This window comes from Heptranchias perlo, chromosome 39 (assembly GCF_035084215.1).
Source record: "Heptranchias perlo isolate sHepPer1 chromosome 39, sHepPer1.hap1, whole genome shotgun sequence".
NCBI classification, from domain to species: Eukaryota; Metazoa; Chordata; class Chondrichthyes; order Hexanchiformes; family Hexanchidae; genus Heptranchias; species Heptranchias perlo.
The window spans coordinates 5,882,741-5,903,343 of NC_090363.1; the positions used below are offsets into that span (position 1 = coordinate 5,882,741).

General features: G+C 39.2%; 1 protein-coding gene across 3 annotated transcripts; it reads right to left on the minus strand.

The window, feature by feature from the left end:
* Positions 1 to 262: 262 nt before the first annotated feature.
* Positions 263 to 19,500, minus strand: LOC137305159 (uncharacterized). 3 transcript variants are annotated; one of them, XM_067973964.1, is made up of 8 exons: positions 18,968 to 19,500; positions 11,733 to 11,802; positions 8,068 to 8,127; positions 6,677 to 6,811; positions 6,114 to 6,132; positions 5,958 to 5,992; positions 4,104 to 4,147; positions 263 to 1,376 (listed from the first exon to the last, which is right to left on the minus strand). In XM_067973964.1, the coding sequence occupies exons 2-8, from the start codon at positions 11,791 to 11,793 to the stop codon at positions 1,290 to 1,292; spliced, it is 441 nt and encodes a 146-aa protein (XP_067830065.1). In that variant the 5' UTR covers positions 11,794 to 11,802; positions 18,968 to 19,500; the 3' UTR covers positions 263 to 1,289. The 3 variants fall into 3 exon arrangements, with proteins under 3 accessions (XP_067830065.1, XP_067830063.1, XP_067830064.1); XM_067973962.1 differs by having other exon boundaries at positions 7,801 to 8,127; positions 18,968 to 19,498; XM_067973963.1 differs by lacking the exon at positions 18,968 to 19,500 and having other exon boundaries at positions 7,801 to 8,127; positions 11,733 to 11,935.
* Positions 19,501 to 20,603: the final 1,103 nt, after the last annotated feature.

Here is a 20,603-nt window from a genome sequence, read left to right on the forward strand (position 1 = left end):
GAAGGACTTCCTGATATCAATTATAAACCTGCTATTTACCAGATAGAACCTACCTTCCCTTTTATCTTCCCCGAATCTCTGTCCCCCCAAAACAGGTGTCTGTTTTTTTCCTCTCACTCTGTCCTATGAAATGATCTGAGACATTGTTCTGTGGATGAGCAGCTCTGTAGAAATAGATAATAATTATATCCTATTATTTAACTGTATAGCAACAATTCCAATTGATTGTTACCAAGAACAGAAATAGAAAGACAACAAAAAGTTCGCCTGAAATGCACGTTTAATGAAAAGAGCAAGAACGTTGCATTTTACGATACAAGACTGTAAAACTGTTTGATAAATTCAGGCATACACCTCATCCGCATTCCTTTCAATTCTGCTTGTAACTATACTTCATCATTTTCAGTTGCTAGTTGGACGCAATGTACAAGCATACACATTGTATAGAACTCCTTTCCTTAGTTAAATGTGGATTTACAAGGGTTTTCACCTTCCAGTTAAACAAAGAAAAAAGCTGGTCTATTCTCCAGTCAACAGCTGTCAAGAGTGCAAACCTTTGGACACCAATTTGGGGGTCATCTGTGAATATTGACTTCTAGGCCACCTCTAACAAACAATTGTAGAGCATAACGCACAAAACAAGGACCAGTTTTATTATTGAGAAATCTAGGTATAGGGCTCAAACTCACAGCACAGAACAACACAAAGGTTGAGAAGAGTCAAGAAAAGGGGATAAGTTTTGAAAGCCTATGGATTGTAGGAGGTAGGGTGGATAAGAGGATTGAGAAGCCCCGCAGTTCTAAGGCCCCGGGGAAGAATGACTTCAAGCTGCACATTGTGTGAGTAACCTTTATTTGTAAAGGACGACGGTACAAGGAGGAGGAAGAAAGCATACGATGTTGTACTTGTAGTATGAGAGGAACAAGAGAAGCTCAGAGGAGCAATGAACATAGCGGCGTCGATAAAATACAAGTCCGAAAAGCTGCGACAAAAAAAAGAGATGTGTAAATAATTTCCCTTCTAATATTTAGGTATTCGAAAGCTTTTCATTATTTGTGAATCATATCAATTATTCCTGACAGCAGGCCACCCAACACCTAAAAGCAACTTCAAAGGAAGGAGAGGTATTTAAAATTTCATACATGTATTCTACATCAATGTTCAAAAACTAGTTATCTCACAAAACAGTAACACTGTAATTAGATGTTTTAATCTCACGGTTTGTTTGATACAGCAGGTGGTGAAATAGATATGTGGTAAAAACCAGACAGTGCCACACTGGTTGGAATCTACTGCATGTTCTTTCTTGTCTGTGGTCCACGTTTTTGCTTTGTCTTAACTTCATTACCGTGACAATGAAGATAACTCTCTTCATGCTTTGGAGAAAGAACATGAACATTATGTTGATTTGTATCAAGACAAAAAGAAGGCATTCTTTCACCACTAAATTTTATACAGCACGCATTTATTTCATAACCGTTGCGTTATTCCCTTCAGAACCTGTTTAAACTTGTAACGGTCTACAAATTACACCGTGCCAAATTAGGCTTTTCTAAGGCATGTGTGGAATTCAACAGTTTTATCTTGGACAAATTGAGTTGTGCTGGGAAACAGTGCCATGAGTCTTTGATTTTTACACAGAGGGTGCAGAGAGCAGGCGTACGGAGCTAAGGAGGAATACGACATAGGCGACTATCGGAACAGTGTCAGTATGAATAAAATGGGGGAAAACAGATTTAAAAGGATGCCACAGTGAAAGAGAGAGAGGCAGAAAGAGATTCCTAATACCGTAATGCTGGATTACATTGTAGAACTATAATAACTCTGCATTTACAGGTCTCAGTTACATGCATGCACGAAGGATATCTATGTGGAAAGCTCCCAGAGGAGAAAGCTTGTTTTGTAAACATTTTGCGTAAAGTCTTTGTTAGCTTTAAAAGAAAGAGTCCAAATGATCCATCTAACTTCCTGGGGACTTTGCAAAATCATTCCACAGAGATTTAAACTCTCTACAGTCAAACAAAAAGCTCCCTCTTCCAGGCGAAGCCCTCACTCTGGGTATAGGTAAAAGGGTAAAAGATATACCCTTTGCAATGTTTGTATCGTCCTTAGGTAAAAGGTATTGAGGGCGCAGAATTCTTAAAATGCATTCACGAGAACTTTTTTAGCTGGTACATAGCAAACCCAACAAGAGAGTGGGCAGTTCTGGATTGAGTTTTAGGGAATAAAGCTGGGCAGGTGGAAGGAGTATCAATGGGAGAGCGTTTTGGCGACAGTAATCATAATTCAGTTAGATTTAGCGTTCTTATGGAAAAGGACAAAGATAGAACAGGAGTAAAAGTTCTTAATTGGGGAAAAGCCAAATTTACTAACCTGATTTGGCAAAAGTGGACTGGAAACAGCTATTTGAAGGTAAATCAGTGTCAGACCAGAGGGAGGCATTTAAGGAGGAAAGTGTTCAGAGCAAGTATGTTCCCACAAAGATAAAGTGTGGGACTCCCAAATCTAGAGTGCCCTGGGTTTTAAGGAGCATACAGGGGGGGATAAGACAAAAAAGGGAAGCTTATGTCAGATACCGAGAGCTCAATACTGCAGAAAGCCTAGAGGATATAGAAAGTGCAGGGGTAAAATTAAATAGGAAATTAGGAAAACAAATAGAGGACATGAAAAAAACATTGACAAGTAAAATCAACCCGATCCCATGATTTCCTGCCCGGTGAGCTGGGTTTAAATTACCCCTTCTGTGCGATATCTGTGCAGTTGTGAGTCTGCCTGTGTGGGAGTGGGTGAGAAGAGGTTAAGACGTAAGAACAGAATAACGCTCTGCCTCAGCTTGGGGCAAGGCTGAAAGTCACCTTCCCCTAATGCCTATATGTAACTTCAGAGTCCTACTCCAGGTCAGTTCTGTGTCTCCCCCACTCCCGTATTATGTGTCATCTTGGCATGAAAGCAGAGAAATAGCGTAGACGTGTTAAAGGAGCACATCCACAGTAATAGACACATGTCCATATCTACAGCCCACCCCGTGTGTTGGCAAGAAGCGATACAGCAAGCAATTGACTTCTGCCTTATGAAGATGGTAGTCCGCCAAAGGTTTCAATTCTGATTTGCACTTTGAGTCTGTGGGTATGCGTGGTAAAAATGGAAAGAGATGTAGCGTTTTGTTACTGACTGTACAATGATATTCGGCGTTTTAAGGTATAATAATTGTAATGCCACGGGGGTGAGGAATGGAACGTTCATCTTTTATTTATTATTAAAGAATATCATTACACGAACGTATTGTTTCTAACCCTAATTTCACTTTGTGAACCGTCTTGGCACGTTTACTAACGCTAAAGGAGCTACATAGTTACATGTTGTGGTTAAAAGTAAGAAGATGAAATAAGTTGTGAAACCTTGACTCTAGGTTGTAAAATACATTGTTCTCAACCAGGTACCTGCTTACTTTTTAAAAGAATTGCACGAATTAATATTGACCGTTTAGGTTTTTGTAAACAGAAGGTACTGCTGAAATACTTTCTATTGGCAGATTCCAGCAACAGAATCTATAATTTTTTCAACTATTAAAATCATGATGAACTGTTCGGAATATTGTAATGCCTTCTGTATCTAATGGAAAAAAGGGAAATTCTGGCGAGGTGTAAAACGATTCGTTATCGCCCGTTTTTCGTCCGGCGATAAAAGTTAAAACAACCCCCCTTGTTTGAAAGTGCCGGCCGTGCCTACGTTGAGAGCACATAAAAATGTAGAAATGTAATGAAAAGCTATGGGTGGCATGCTGGAAATTTGAAAGGGGTAGATAGGTGAACGACCTGAAACTGCTTTCTGGTTCTGTCATGGACCAACCTACATTGCATTTCTAATATTTTCCTCCTTTTATTTCAATTAAAAAACATGTATCATCATATTTTGCTTTGATCACATATTGTTCTCATATTTCTGCAGGTCAAATCGTTGTCATTCCAATGTTTTATTGATGCATTTTTGATAAGTATTTTGATGCAATCAATAATTTTGCACAAAAATGTGGAAGTGGAATTTTATAATATTTTATACATGACACACAACACATGCAACTAGACAGACAAACAAGCATTTACCTGATGATTGGCATGGCTTTGTACTTTGTTTCTGTGTGGCAATTCTGTTTGGGGCGAAACAGGAATAAAGTTATTAAAATGCTTAAGGCAATTCCTTTAAATTATATCTGAAGTTCTGGTGATTAATATTTTCAATTTCAAAATGTACTCTCGGATGCATTTATAGTCAAGTTTCCAGCCGGGTAGGAACTCGGCTATGTTGCATGATCTTTCTGGAATTCTCCTACCGAGGAGAGAGCTCTGTTTAGATACATGTGCAGATAACCCTCTCGACGTTTAAAATAAACTTTCAAGAAGAAAGTAGAAGTAAAGAAAGCAGCAGTTACACAGCGCCTTTCACGACCTCAGGACGACCCAAAGCGCTTTACAACCAATGAAGCACTTTTGAAGTGTAGTCACTGTTGTTATGTAAGAAACTACACAGTCAATTTCGACAGCACCTCCCAAACCCGCGACCTCTACCACCTAGAAGGACAAGGGCAGCAGGCACATGGGAACAACATCACCTGCACGTTCCCCTCCAAGTCACACACCATCCCGACTTGGAAATATATCGCCGTTCCTTCATCGTCGCTGGGTCAAAATCCTGGAACTCCCTTCCTAACAGCACTGTGGGAGAACCTTCACCACACGGACTGCAGCGGTTCAAGTAGGCGGCTCACCACCACCTTCTCGAGGGCAATTAGGGATGGGCAATAAATGCCGGCCTTGCCAGCGATGCCCACATCCCATGAACGAATTTAAAAAAAATTGCGCACAGCATGTTCCCACAAACAGCAATGAAATAAATGACCAGATCATCTGTTTTACATGTTGTTTGAGGGATAAATGCTGCCTAGGTCAAAGGGAGAACTCCCCTGCTGTCACATCTTCTATGTCCACATGAGAGGGCAAACAGGACCTCAGTATAACATTGCATCTGAAAGACCGCAGCATTTTGACAGTGCAGCACTCCCTCAGCATTGCACTGGAGTGTCAGCCTCGATTATTTGCTCAGGTCTCTGGAAGTGAACTTAAATCCATCACCTTCTGACTGAGAGCCGCGAGTGCTACGCACTGAGCCACGGCTGACACTGAAGGGGTACCGTTCCATATTTTCCTTTCTCTTATTGTCTCTGCTATATAATTCCTATGAATGGCTTTTAAGGAGATATTTTTAACCGAACTCTCCAGCGGAAAACTTACTGGATCGGGTGGAATGCTCGATTTATACCCCGCCCAATATTACTCTCCACTGACTTCAATTGAGAGTAAAATCGTGCGTATGTAAAACCAGCGTTGCACCCGATCCTATCAGTTTCCCAACAGGCCGATTAGGTTAAAATTGGCCATTTTCAGTTGATGACATTAAGTCCCGCTTCAATTACTGGGACAATTTTCTTTTTGAAAATTATTTTGAGAACTATATTCATATTATAAAGATGCAGAACTCATTCCACATAACTATAGTCTAGTTAACATTCACATAGCGTTCACTCGCACTGAAAGAAACAAGAGAGGATTCATTAAATCAATTAAGCGACTCATTAAACACTCAAGTATTAATTATTTGCTTCATATTCCATGCTTGTCGCTGGCTATAATGAAGGCTTCTGTCTTTGCTGATACTAATGGAATATAAACCAAGCGCCAATCGTTATCACATTGTATGTTCCATTTAGGCGAGAGCCTTTTATCCCTGCCTAGCGGAAATAGTAAAATCGAAGCAAAACAATGGCTGACACACACACACACAAATAAACAGACACACAAACACACACACACACACAAACACATACACGCGCGCTCTGTTCAACTTGTTACAAGCAGTTCACAGTCTGTCAAATAAACCAAATAAATGTGCGAACCACTTACCCGGCTCTTTGGCAGAATCGAAAGAAGTACATTCTCTGTAGAATAAGAAGATATTTAGCAGGCGTGTTATTTAACTGTAATTTTTCGTAGTTTGTAAACTTTTAGAAGAAAGCATTACAGATTACAATTCGGCAAGGAAACTATTGTTTGGCTTACCTGACAAGCAAAGCGTAAGCTGTAAATTAAAAAGAATGCAGAAATGTAATTCGTGGTTAATGCAGTTATTGATAATGCTATTGGCGATTATAGTAACAATACAATGTCATCAACTCTCAAAATTATGAAATCCTCCAAATGTACATTCATCTCTGCTGGATGTCTTTACTGTTAGACCTGATGACTTGATAATAGGATTTTAAGAATAATGAGCGGCGCCCCTAATATTTTTTTTCGTTTCCTGGTTAGTGTCTCTTTAATTGTTTTATTTTTTCCTATATTTGGCAGATGATAACAAATTACATGCATAAGATAAAGTTACTTTTTATCCCACATTCCCTGAGAAATACCGTGTGCCTCAGCACACTATCACTAGTTTGAAAAAGTCATCCTGATCACAAGGTTCCTAATTCATTGCACAATGGGAAATCTTTTGAAAATTCACCACAAAGTAGTAAAAAGAAAACTGTATCGTATTATGACGATTTCTTGTTATTCTGAGGCATTGGATAGAAAATGTGATGATTCTACAGCTTGTTAATTATTTTGAACATTTGAAGTACCTTTATTTCGCCTAACAAGGACTGCAATCACCACAAGCAGTGTCAGGGTAATTAGTATTGTCACTCCACCTGCCACTGCGACCCACATCCAATCAAACTGTGAGCTTTTTAAACTGTTTGGTTTGTCACAAGAATCTGTAGAAAGAAAAAAACAATAATAAGTCATTTGTCCGTAAATAGAAATAGTAAACACAACAGCAATGAAAACAGTGCTACAAGGAAACACAGATAGAATAGACAGGGAGACGGGTACACAAGCAGAAATGCAAATAAATACAAGATAGATGGGAAGAGAAAGAGAATGAGACACACACACATCGGCAGAAAGAGTGAGCAAGACAAAAAGGCAGAAACAGAGGGAGATCCGCCCAACACCGGTGTGACACATAGAATCATAGAATCATAGAAGTTACAACATGGAAACAGGCCCTTCGGCCCAACATGTCCATGTCGCCCAGTTTATACCACTAAGCTAGTCCCAGTTGCCTGCACTTGGCCCATATCCCTCTATACCCATTTTACCCATGTAACTGTCCAAATGCTTTTTAAAAGACAAAATTGTACCCGCCTCTACTACTGCCTCTGGCAGCTCGTTCCAGACACTCACCACCCTTTGAGTGAAAAAATTGCCCCTCTGGACACTTTTGTATCTCTCCCCTCTCAACTTGAATCTATGCCCCCTCGTTATAGACTCCCCTACCTTTGGGAAAAGATTTTGACTATCGACCTTATCTATGCCCCTCATTATTTTATAGACTTCTATAAGATCACCCCTAAACCTCCTACTCTCCAGGGAAAAAAGTCCCAGTCTATCTAACCTCTCCCTATAAGTCAAACCATCAAGTCCCCGTAGCATCCTAGTAAATATTTTCTGCACTCTTTCTAGTTTAATAATATCCTTTCTATAATAGGGTGACCAGAACTGCACACAGTATTCCAAGTGTGGCCTTACTAATGTCTTGTACAACTTCAAAAAGACATCCCAACTCCTGTATTCAATGTTCTGACCAATGAAACCAAGCATGCCGAATGCCGAATGAAGGGAAGGATCAAGAAAACAAGAGAGTTTTAAATATGGAAACGATATCCCAATGACTTAATGTTACAATGTTAGGTTTTCTTACGCTTTACAGTAACCGAGGTTCCTCTACCGACTGCCTTCGGCTCGCCCATTATTTCAATCTCACAGTAATACACTCCAGACTCGCATTGCGTCATATTCATAATTTGGATTGATGCATCCCGCCTGTCATTGAACGCATCCTTGTCGGCTTTTTTTAGTCCTTTCTTGTATCTCGGAGAATCGAAGTCTAAGTGACTGCTATCTTTTCTCCATTTGTACGTACCCACCCCTGATATACGAAAGGTGCAATTCAAAATCACGCTTTCACCTTCGAATAAAGTAACTGAAGAGGGATATTGCACTATGGTAGATGTTTCAGCTTCCAAACCTAGTGACGCACAAAAAAACACAAGGATTAATTCGCCATCGTTACAGGATAAAGTAATGCGCATTATGCACCTTGTACCGATAACATCTTGGTTTTGCAGCACCACTATCGCCTGTGACTCAAATAGTTGTAGGTTCAAGGCGCAATTGTGGCCTTCAGCACATTATTCTAGGCTGACACTTCAATGTCGTACTAAGGGAATGTGTTTTTTTCAAAGCGGAGAAAGTTCTCCCGGTGCAATAGCCAAGGTTCAGTCCTCAAGAAACACCACCAAACAGCTTAACTGGCCATTCGTCTCATTGCTCTTTGTGGGACTTTGTTGTGAGCAATGTGGTTGACGCGTTTACCTACAAAGCAACAAATACTATTCAAAAAACAGTTCAGTAGTCATTCATTGGCTCATGGACGCCTTGAGGTTGCTTAAGATGCAATACAATTGCAAATTCTTTCTTTGTATCATGCAGTCTCAACTTACACTTTTGCTTTAATATGTTACGTTATTAATTCCAAAGGAAATTATTATATGAATGACAGAAGAAAGAAAGAGAAAGAGAGAAAGAAAGTAAACAAAAAAGAAAATGTTACATTCATTATTGCTTCATTAATAATAGTATGAAGTAATAAATCAATTCTATACATGTTTTATCCTTATATAATTATCCAGGAATGTCTGATTTCCACATGAGGGAAATATAAGAAAACACGTTCAGCAAATGTAATAGAAGCGGGATATTAGCTTGTTGTATATATTCGACAATAAGCCGTAAGTTGTACAGTAAATCATTTGTGCATTGTAAACTGTGTACATCTTAAAGTCAGGAAAAATAAAACATTGGCTCATGTAAATTCAGTCATCTAATGGACGGTAAATATCGAGTCTAATATACCAGGCGACTGTCAGAAAATTAATTAGTTAAGGACAGTATGGTCATTGCGATGAATTTGTGAACCGCTGTTTAGATATTGAAGCCATACGCTAGTCACCCTTGTGAACATAAGGTACCACTTTTCGTTACAGATTGAACCAAGGTTTTTTTGTATATTGAGCTCAATTCCATCAATGATCAACTTTTTACACCTTGCCAATAATTAAATCAATTTCATTTACTTCCTACGTTTAAAGATTATCCTCTCGGACCCTGGTGTATGATTATCTCATTTGGCTGCTAACCGCAAAGCAAAAATAAGCTATGAATAGAATAATAGGATATGACCTATTAAAAATATAGTTATTGTGATGCTTTCACAGATAAAAACCTTCATTGTTTATTTTTTATCAACGTGTGTCCATGAGTTCCTTGGGGTGATTTATTCATTTAATGGCCAATATTGCTGGGGTATAAAATATACCCAGGACAGAAAACCGCTAGCAAGATTTCCAAATATATGCAGAATCATTAAACAAAAAATGATGAAAAATATTATTCAAATAACAAGCAAGGAATATTACAGAGAACAACAAAGAACGATAGTTACTTTTCTAAATGTGGTGCATTTATATTAGTTGATTTTACAAACATTATTTTGACATATATTAATAACCTGGACTTAGGTATACAGGGTATAATTTCAAAGTTTGCAGATGACACGAAACTCGGAAATGTAGTAAACAATGTGGAGGATAGTAACAGACTTCAGGAGGACACAGACAGACTGGTGAAATGGACAGACACATGGCAGATGAAATTTAACGCAGAGAAGTGTGAAGTGATGCATTTTGGTAGGAAAAATGAGGAGACCAATATAAATTAAATGGTACAATTTTAAAGGGGGTGCATGAGCAGGGGGACCTTGGATGTATTTGCACAAATCTTTGAAGTTGGCAGGACAAGTTGAAAAGGCTTTTTAAAAAGCATATGGGATCCTGGGCTTTATCAATAGAGGCGTAGAGTACAAAAGCAAGGAAGTTACGCTAAGCCTTAATAAAACACTGGTTAGGCCTCAGCTGGAGTGTTGTGTTCAATTCTGGACACCACATTTTAGGAAGGATGTCAAGGCCTTTGAGAGGGTGCAGAAGAGATTTACCAGGATGGTATCAGGGATGAGAGACTTCAGTTATGTGGAGAAACTGGAGAATTTGGTGTTCTCCTTAGAGCAGAGAAGATTAAGATGAGATTTGATATAACTGTTCAAAATCATGAACGGTTTTGATCGAGTAAATAAGGAGAAACTGTTTCCGGAGCAGAAGGGTCAGTAACGAAAGGATTCAGATTTAAGGTGATCGGCAAAAGAACCAGAAGCGACAGGAGGAAAATATTTTTTATGCAGCGAGTTGTTATGATCGGGAATGCGCTGCCTGAAAGGGTGGTGAAAGCAGATTCAATAATAACTTTCGAAAGTGAATTGGATAAATACTTGAAGGGAAATAAAATACACGGCTATGGGGAAAGAGCAGGGAAGTGGCACTAACTGGATAGCTCTTTCAAAGAGCCGGCACATGCAGGATGGGCCGAATGGCCCTTTCTGTGCTGCATCGTACTATGAAACTATAAAACCTATAAGTAATGACACGGTGCGTTAATTTTAAAAATATTAGCTCATTCTAATGCAATTTTGATTCGAACTGTTACTACCAGACGTTAGAGGTTGGATATAACACCATATCATCACTAACAGTGCTCCTCAAACTCTAACTTAAGCAATATCTTGACGCTAAACACAAATGATTGATTAAAAGACTATTAGGAAATTTGTGACTCTGCAGTTTGTAGATATTGGAATCTTTTACATCAATCGTTTGTATAAAGTATGTAGCTAATTTGGGATGCGTAGCAAGTGGTATAATATAAATTAGCAGTGGTCATTTTAAACTATATTTGGCCCTGTTCCGACCACATTTGGATACAGTGCGTACTTTTGATCTCGCCGTTTCAAAACGACATTCAGTTATTGGAGGAGATACAGAGAACGGCTGCACAGTTGATCCCAGAACTTAAAGGAAAGACGTATTAACTACCCGAGGTCTTTTATGGAAAAGAGAAGACTGAGGGGGGATATGATAGAAGTATTTAAAATAGCAAGTGCAGGAGAAACTTGTTTTACTACAAGGGTGCTAAGTATGTGGAACGGATTAATGGCAGGGGTGGTGGAACGAGAAACTTTAATGGGTTTCAAGAAGGAGCTAGACAGATTCTTGTCAAAAAATGGGATTCAGGAACATTGAAAATGCGCCGGGAATATTGTGGATATGTGGGCTAGATGGACCGACGGTCTTCTCCTGTCTGAAACTGTTGCTATGTTGGGTGCATTCTTTCGTTCCCATAAATCATAGGCCTGCTCACAAACCTGTCTATTGATTGTTTTCTGAGTTGCATATTGGTAACTTATCAAAGCATATGGTTTAGGAAAAACGAAAGAAATGCAGTTTAAAAGATGGCGGCTTAACCCTTCCGTGCTTAAAGGCATCGTAAAATGGATACCCTAGAGGGGTTACATTAAAAAAAATGACTAAAACTAAGGTTGGATTTTGCACTTGTTTCGGCCAACGTTATAGAAAATATAGAAGTCATGCTTCTCTATTATTTTACAAATACGTGCAATCATTCACTTCTTCCTGATTAATGATCAAAGTATTCTTATAACATTTAAACAATAAAAGCACTTACCCATTAGAAAAATTGAAACCAGATGGAAAATAACGGTTTTTGCGCATCGATCCATCGCCATCGGTGCTGACTGGTTTTAAACAGGAAGACAAATTACGTTAGTCTGAATTGCAGCATGAGATAAGATCAGCCTTTAGCGTGAGACAGCATTGAGTTCTCAGGCACGAAATGGCACAGCATGAACCGCGGCTTGCTGGTAATCGTGCAGCTTCGGTTTATATTATACTGCCGAACTGACAGGCTCGCACCTGACAGGATGTGAAGATTCAACGAAATTAACGAGCTTGCCCAAGAAAAGTAGTAAGATGGCAAGGCAAATATGAACTCTATTTCCATTTTCTCAGAGCTAAAACAAAATACTGGAAATTGTAGATTATAAACCCTTCTACAGAGTTTAGTGCCGGATATGAAATCCACGCAATTCCCCCAGATTCCCCGTCCTCTTGCATTATAGGGACTTTAAAAATCGCACACTTGTCGTCACATAACTGCCATTTTATCATCACTGTGGGCTGCTCTGCTACCATTTGCAACCTTACAAGTATCTGTGGGTCTTAGTGCTATGGGCTTTGGTTATTGGCCTACATCACGTCTCTCACGTATACATCCTTGCACTTACACATACGCACATTCCAATGCACACACTGCAGTTGCTGCCATTTAATTCATTACAAGAAATAAAAATCATGAAAGTATACATAAATCAGCCAGGCTTTCAACTGTCAAACGTTTCCTTGCACACAATATCGCAGGATCGTGCATACATAAAAGGAAGACCAAGAAAGATAAAGAATGTTAAAGCTATTTTTATTGCTTTTTATACTGGAGCATTAAATAAAACTAACACAACATGTGTGCTGTGATGAGCCTGTAGTCAGCAGCGCCCGTGTTTGTAACTGTTTAATAGAAAGGTGATTGATTGTTACACTGGATAATGATTGAAAAAAATAATTAAAGTAGTTTTTCTTCCCATGTTGTAGTTGTATGGGTAAGCGGGATTGCATTAATTTATACAGCTGCATTGCAGATCATGGAAGGTTTATTGATGTACTGTATGCCTTCCATTCTATGTTTTTTTTCTTGGTGCAATCAGCACCTGACCTAAATAAACATACACAGCCCTGATAGTTCTGAACGGGTTGTCGTATGCACTATACGTGACCCTAATCTTAAAAGGCACCAGTGAGCCTAACAGTTATTCTTCGCTTAGCTGCCGATGCCAGCTGATACACATAGACTGTAACCTCAAGCATCGTTACACATAAGAGCAGCATAATTCAATTCAAGATATCGAGGGAGGGAAAGAAATTACTAGAGAACCATAGAATCATACAGCACAGAAGGAGGCCACTCGGCCTATCATGCCTGTGCCGGCTCTTTGAAAGAGCTATCCAATTAATTCCACTCCCCTGCTCTTTCCCCATAGATTTGCAATTTTTTTTTTCTTTTGAAAGTTATTATTGAATCTGCTTCCACCATTCTTCCAGGCAGTGCATTCCAGACCAAAACAATTCACTGCATTGTAAAAAAAATCTCCCCATCTCCCCCACCCCGTTCTTTTGCCAATTATCTTAAACATGTGTCCTCTGATTACTGACCCTCCTGTCAGTGGAACAATTTATCCTTATTTACTCTATCATAACATCTCATAATTTTGAAAACCTCTATTAAATTTCCCCTTAACCTTCTCTGCTTTAAGGTGAATAATCCCAGCTTCTCCAGCCTCTCCACATAACTGAAGTCCCTCATCCATGGTATCATTCAGGTAAATCTCCTCTGCATCCTCTCCAAGGCCTTGACGTCCTTCCTAAAGTGTGGCGCCCAGAATTTGATACAATACTCAAACAGGCCTAACCAGTGATTTATAAAGGTTGAGCCTAACTTCCTTGCTTTTGTACACTATGCCTCAATTTATAAATCCAAGGACCCCACATGCTTTTTTAACAACTCTATCAACTTGTCCTGCCACCTTCAAAGATTTATGTATGTGAACCTTCAGGTATCTCTGTTCCTGCACCCCCTTTAAAATTGTACCATTTAGTTTGTATTGTCTCTCCTCATTGTTCCTCCCAAAATGCATCACTTCACACTTCTCTGCTTTAAATCTGCCATGTGTCTGCCCATTTCACCAGTCTGTCTATGTCATCCTGAAGTCTGTTACTATCCCCTCACTGTTATTTCATTTCCAAGTTTTTTGTCATCTGCAAACTTTAAAATTATGCCACCTAGACCCAAGTCCAAGTCATTAATATATATCAAAAAGAGCAGTGGTACTAATAACAACCCCAGGCGGACAACACTATACACTCGCCTCCCGTCTGAAAGAGAAATGTTCACCACTAGTCTCTGCTTTCTATCTCTTAGCCAATTTCGTACTCATGCTGCCACTGCTCATTTAATCCCATTGGCTTCAATTTTGCTAATAGGTCTATTATGTGACACTTAATCAAACGCCTTTTGAAAGTCCATATAAACAATATCAACTGCCTTCATCAACCTTCTCCGTTATTTCATTGAAGAGCTCAATGAAATTTGTTAGACAGGATTTGCCTATAACAAAACCGTGTTGGTTGTCATTTATTAACCCATGTTTCTCCAAATGAAAATCGATTTCGTCCCGGATTTTAGTCTGTAGAAATTTCCCCACCACCGACGTTAGGCTGGCTGGCCTGTAGTTAACAGGTTTATCCCTCTCCACTCACTTGAACAGGGGTGTAATATTTGCAGCCGTCCAGCACTGCTGGCACCACCACCACATCTAAGGAGGATTGAAAGATTGTGGCCAGAGCCTCTGTTATTTTCATCCTTGCTTACCTCAGAAACCTAGGATGCGTCCCATCTGGAGCGGGTGACTTTTCTACTTTGAGCATGGCCAACCTTTTAAGTATCTCCTCTTTGTCTATTTTATTCTGTCCAATTTCTCTATCCCTCCTCCTTTGCTATGACATTGGCAGCAACCTCTTCTTTTGTGAAGACAAATGCAAAGTAGTCATTCAGTACCCCAGCCTCCACAAGAAGATCTCCTTTTTTGTCCCTAATCGACCCCACCCTTCCTTTGACTATCCTTTTACTCTTTATGTATTTATAATAGACTGTGGTGTTCCCTTTTATGTTACCCACACATCTTTTTGTAGGCAATCTCTTTGCCCCTCTTAATGCCTTTTTCACTTTTCCTCTGCACTTTCTGTATTCTACTTAATTCTCTATTATGAACCTGACATTTATCATTAGCCTCCTTTTTCTGTTTTATTTTAATCTCAATTGTCTTAGTCACCCAGGGAGCTCTAGCTTTGGATGCCTTTCCTTTCACCCTCATAGGATTGCATTCAGTTTTTACCCGGACTATCTCCTCATTGAAGGCCTCCTATTGCTCATTTACTTTAGAGAGAAAGAGACAGAAAGGAGGAGGTCCAATTTGGCAACTATGTCCTTCAAGGCTCAGTTAGTGGTAGAAATACTGAGTCATTCTTGCTGGTGGGCACTAAATTCCCAACCCAGAGTATATTCTGTGCTCTGTATCCCTCAGTGCTTCTAACAAGTGATGTTCCACGTAAAGGAGTACTAATCTGCCAATTTAAGAGGCGGTACGTGGTAATCAGCAAGTGCCTTTATTTGACCTGAAGCCATGAAACGTCTTATGGTCCAACGTCAATGCTGAGGTATCCCAGGCCACACCCACACAAATTTATCCTATTGTGCCCACAGTTCTGGTGGACGGAACATACTCAGAGATGGTGATGAAAGAATCTTGGAAGTTAGTTGAAAGGCATGGTTGTGGGAGTGTGGGATCCGAGGCAGCTATTCCACCTTGGGCATCAATTCTGAGATATTAGTGAGGAAGACTTTTTAAGATCAACTGGACTGGGATAGATGAGTGTTTTTCTGATCTATTACCTGGTTCTTTGTTGATAGGTTATTCGATATTTCTCTTTATTGTTCTGTTTTGTCACGGTCGCTTTACAACTCGGTGGCTTGATAATCCATTTCAGATGGCACCGAGAGCCAATCACTTTTTGTGAGATTGCAGTCACATGTAGGCCAGATGGATTTTCAGAATGTGATCAATAAATTGTTTCACCAATGGTTAATTAGAAAAATTCAGCGTATGGTACAAGAGGAAATGTTGCTGAATAGATAGAAAGATGAATGACAGAGAGAAAGCAAAGAGTTAGCGTGAATAGATGTTGCATAGACTGGAGAAGGGTCGAAAGTGATGTACCCCAGGGGCGAGTGCTACATAAATGATTTGTACTTGCGTGCAGGGTGCATAATCTTGTGATGACACAACAGGTTTGGCAAACAGCAAGGGGTATTGTAAAGGACTTCAGGAAGACATAGGTAGGCTATCAGAATGGGCAACCAGGTAGAAGATGTAATAATGTGGATGTGTGAGAGAATACATTTTTGGAGGAAAAACAAGGAATGGGAGTATATACTCAGTGGAAGGACATCGAGACCTAGAGTTTCAAATATACAATTCCCTAAACGTGCGAGTGCAGGTAGATAAAGTCAGAAAAAGCTAACATCATTTTGAGTTTTATAAATAGCATAGAATTCAAGGGTAAACAAATAATGATACATTTGTACAAAACATTGATCTGGCCACAGTTAGAGTACCGTATATAGCTTAGAGCATCCCATTATAGAAAGGTTATTAAAACCGTAGAGGGTCAACAGCTTAGGTTTACCAAAATGATGCCAGGAAGGAGAAACTATAATTATAAGAAGAGACTTGAGCAAGTGGGATTCATTCCACTGGAGCGGAGAAGGCTGAGGAAATTTAATAGGGATTTTTAAAACTAAAAACGATTCGTGAATAGAAAAAACTGCTTCCTCTAGTTGTAGAGCCAGTGACCAGGATTCAGCAATTTAAACTTGTCATTAAGAGATTGAGATAGTACATTTCTTTACACAACAGGCTGTTGGAGCATGAAACGCTTTGCCACCAGGAAGAGCTGAAGCAAAGATTACATCTTTTGAAGGAACATTGGATTAATATTAGAAAAGCAGGTAGATACCGAGGAGAGAACGCACCGTGGTATGAGGTTTGCATCCCTCTAACAAAGTGCTGGCAAAAAGACGATGGGCAGAATGCCCGCATTCCGTACTGTAAAATTCTATAGTTCCAATTCAGATATTTAAACAGGACACAAAAAGAAAAGTTCTAACTGCTATTCATGAATGAAAAAATTACAAATCAAAAATCGTGAGAACAGATTCTTAAAATCGCTTCCAATCAGTTTTAAATTGTACATTATGTTGTGTCCATCGATAGAGAGGGCAACTAGTATATTGAAGATTGAAGTTTTATGAATTAGTTAGTATAGTAAATTGATTTTTAAAAGCATGTATGTCCCTTAAAATCGGTACTTATACAGAAAATTACACAAGCATATAAAGTTATAAAATTGTTTACACTTTCTATCAATGTATCTCTCCGTCTATCTATTGTGAGTCGGTCTGACTATCCGTCGGTTGGAGGCTGCGTTTATCCCTCCATCTACCCATCCGCCTATCCATCTACCCTACCTTGTCTATCTTACCTATCTACCTAGTGCTCCATCAACCAAAGCCTGGCTTAAAAGATTCGTATTTTCATTGGATCTGTTCCTCCTACTAGTTCAAATCTTTCTATCTTATTTAATCTCCGAAGGGAGGCGAAAAAAATAAATCAAATTTGGTTAGACACAAATGTAAACGATGTTAATTACAATTTGGAGTTATTCTCAGTTTTTCATTGTAGCCGAATAATGATGAACCGAAGAAAACCAAGGGAACATAAATCATAATATCATAGTAGGTACAGCAGAGGAGGAGGCCATTCGGCCCATCGTGCCTGTGCCAGCTCTTTGAAAGAGCTATCTAATTATCCCCATTCCCCTGCTCTTTCCCCATAGCCCTGTAATTTTTTTTCCCTTCAAGTGTTTATCCAATTCCCATTGTAGATAAAAGTCTGACAGCGGTAAGTGCCGGCAGCCATAATTAAACTGATCTCCACCATTAGGACCCCCCCTTTAAAATTCGGCTCTTCAAAACAGAACTACGCTGAATTTTAACATCTGTTCGATTGTTTTCTGTCACTTTGGATTTTCAAACAGTCCTTAAGAAGATAGCACTGATGGCCTGATGTACTGGAGGAGTTAACAAGCTACTCAGTGCGGTAAAGCTGAAACTCAAATCTCCTATTGATGTTAATTAAGCTATCATCTGATAAGAACTCCAGTAATCTACTACACCAGCTATCACAATGGGCTTGTTATTTCATAAAGCTCTCTTAGAAATATTTTACTGAACTGAGGTTGGTTTATAATGAAAGTTCAGTAAAATAAATTGTCTTTAACTTTGTACAAAGAGGAAATGGTATGCCTAAATGTGGTGTAACTTTAGAAGTATGACGCGGGCATACAACACAATTGAGCTAACTGAAGCAAGTTGGCGGATAACCTTGTAAAATTTCCAAAAGTGGTCTGTTGGTTTCTATGTGACAAGCTTTGTCGTTTTTAATTAAGTTTAAACTTTTTGGAGATTGCCGTGGAACGAATGCACTGCAGAGAAATTAAAAAGTACATAAGAATCAAAATAATAACAGTTGGATAAAAACAAATTTGAGGGCATGAATTGTGTTGAATAATAATATTGCGGTGCATGGTTTTCGGCAGTACTATTTGGACGGAATTGATTGCACCTTTTTTGTTAATTTATAATATTAAAGTAGAGTCTGTCAAATTTTTAGTATTACAGCGTAGAAATTACTGTCTGTCATATTATGGCAAGAATGCTTAAGTCGCTCCAATCAAACCCCTCGTTCCTTTATCTTAGCAGAAGAGTTAATGCATTTGAAATATCGCCTCTATTAGAATATCAGAAAGAGGAACCGGTAACAACTTTATTTCAAAGGTCACCGCCTCTATTGGAATATCAGATAGAGGAATTTGTACCAACATATTCAACATTTTTACAATACCAAAATTTAAGCATTCGCTAACAGTAATCTCTGTCCTTACACATCACAACGATAGGGAAAGAATTCCTCTGGTGTCCGTGTTCGTGACAAGGTGAACACAGAGGCAAAACTATCCTCTGATCATTTTTCCGATTAAGTGTGTTTTCCGGAGTGATTTTGAAATTTCGCTATCATATTCCTATCATGTTTACAACGCTTCCAACATATAATGCCAGAGAAAATCCCGCCCCACTTCCAATAGATAAAAGTGTAGTTACTTTAAAATAAATACCTTCTGTGTGAAAAGTTACACTTTAGAATTCTGTCGAGTATCTTCCTTCCAAGCGATTCACATGTACCGAAAACTTCAGGCTTCTGAGAGTCCTTAGAACATCCAATTGTAGGTACGAACTTCTGCAAAAACACCCAGACGAGAACAGCACAAATCGAAACCGATCAAGCTGGTTGGGCCGACTGTTTAATCTAAACTCCGAATAAATTATTCGGACAGCGAAATGTTCTGCGCCCTGGTTAATAGATGGGTTTTAATCTGGTTGTTGGCCAATTATTTTACTTAGGAACTGCTCATTCTTTACTCAATCTACATCTCGACTGCGGTCCGTGGTCGGAGCCTGAATGACTTTATCGCTTAAATAATTGCACGTTTTCAGCGTGGAGGCAGTTTCTGCTCTCTAACGCATCAAAAATGTCCGTGTTCGGTTTGAATTCCTCTGGTGTGCCATTGACTGTCTCCTCCAAACCTTCCTCCGTCAATTCGGAAAGTTTGCATGACTGACAGGGGTGTGCTGGTGCGGGGGGAGTACTTCCTCTCTAAAAAGCAAAACCTACATCTAACTCTGTATCACTTCTATTCTTACCATCCTATTTTTTTAGACACAACAATGGCTGTCACAGTGATATAAAATAACATGATTCCCATCTGTCTACTCTTTCCAGTCTCCGCGGAAATAAGCATGACCTCGTTGGAAGTTAATATTTCCAGTGTAATTTTGAGAAGGATATACATTCGAAACGTTAATACTTTTTTTTTACAAATTCTGATATTTGTACAATTGATGTGGTAATTAGAATCGGGAGTAGATTAATTAGGTTTGATGGTTTAACGGTCGGTGCTCGACCTGGACAGCAGAGTCACATGGCAGGCAGTGTACGTTAATAGCTTGCTTTTTTTTTCGGTTGTAGGGAAATAATACATACTTAAACCAATAGGCTGCGTGACAACAATATGACACTTAAAGCAGCAAATTGCCTGATCTACAATCGGGAACAATGCAACAAGCGGGGACGCTTTCCTCGTTCGTTACGTTTAGCAAATCGTAAACGCCTTTATAAATCACTTATTCGGTTTTGCTAGGTGGTGCGTAAGGAGGAAATCTTCCGTGTAATCAAACTCATTGATCAATAGTTAGTAATTCAATCTGGTGAAAAGAGAAAACACGTAGATATTAGAAATCTATGATGAAATTGGGAATTGTTGGACATGAACAACCTTCAGCCAACCATCTGAAAGCGAGGCGTGGGTTAACATTTTGGTTCAGATACTGCTTAATCTACTGTGCATTACTCACATTTTCCATTTTTACCTGTCAGAGATCGAGTCCCTGAAATTATATCATGTGATACTAGAAGCACGTTGGTCTGAAATGTCCTCTCCACTATTTTAACAGAGCTGCTTAAAATAAGTGTGTAATATTCACTTGTGCTAGAAAGCAAGGAGAGGAATTTCAGATAGCCAAGGCTCTTTAAGCTCACAAGTAAAGAACAGATTGTTGAATGCAGCGCCACTACTGGCTGGAGGGTGCACTTACAGTGTGACATGTTTATATAGGCAGTTTTCATTATAGGGCACAAACTTGAGCGTTCCTGGTGTACATTTGGCATCGCCATGCATTGTCAGATCTAGTTTG

Bases quoted from the DNA above. Each gene is read 5' to 3' on its own strand.
- LOC137305159 (XM_067973962.1), bottom strand. From the start codon at position 11,793: ATGGCGATGGATCGATGCGCAAAAACCGTTATTTTCCATCTGGTTTCA. The intron at 4,148-5,957 runs GTAAGTGGTTCG...CGCCCCAAACAG, and splicing joins CGATTCTGCCAAAGAGCCGG to AATTGCCACACAGAAACAAA. The intron at 1,377-4,103 runs GTAAATGCTTGT...CTTTCTCCAAAG, and splicing joins AAAGCCATGCCAATCATCAG to CATGAAGAGAGTTATCTTCA.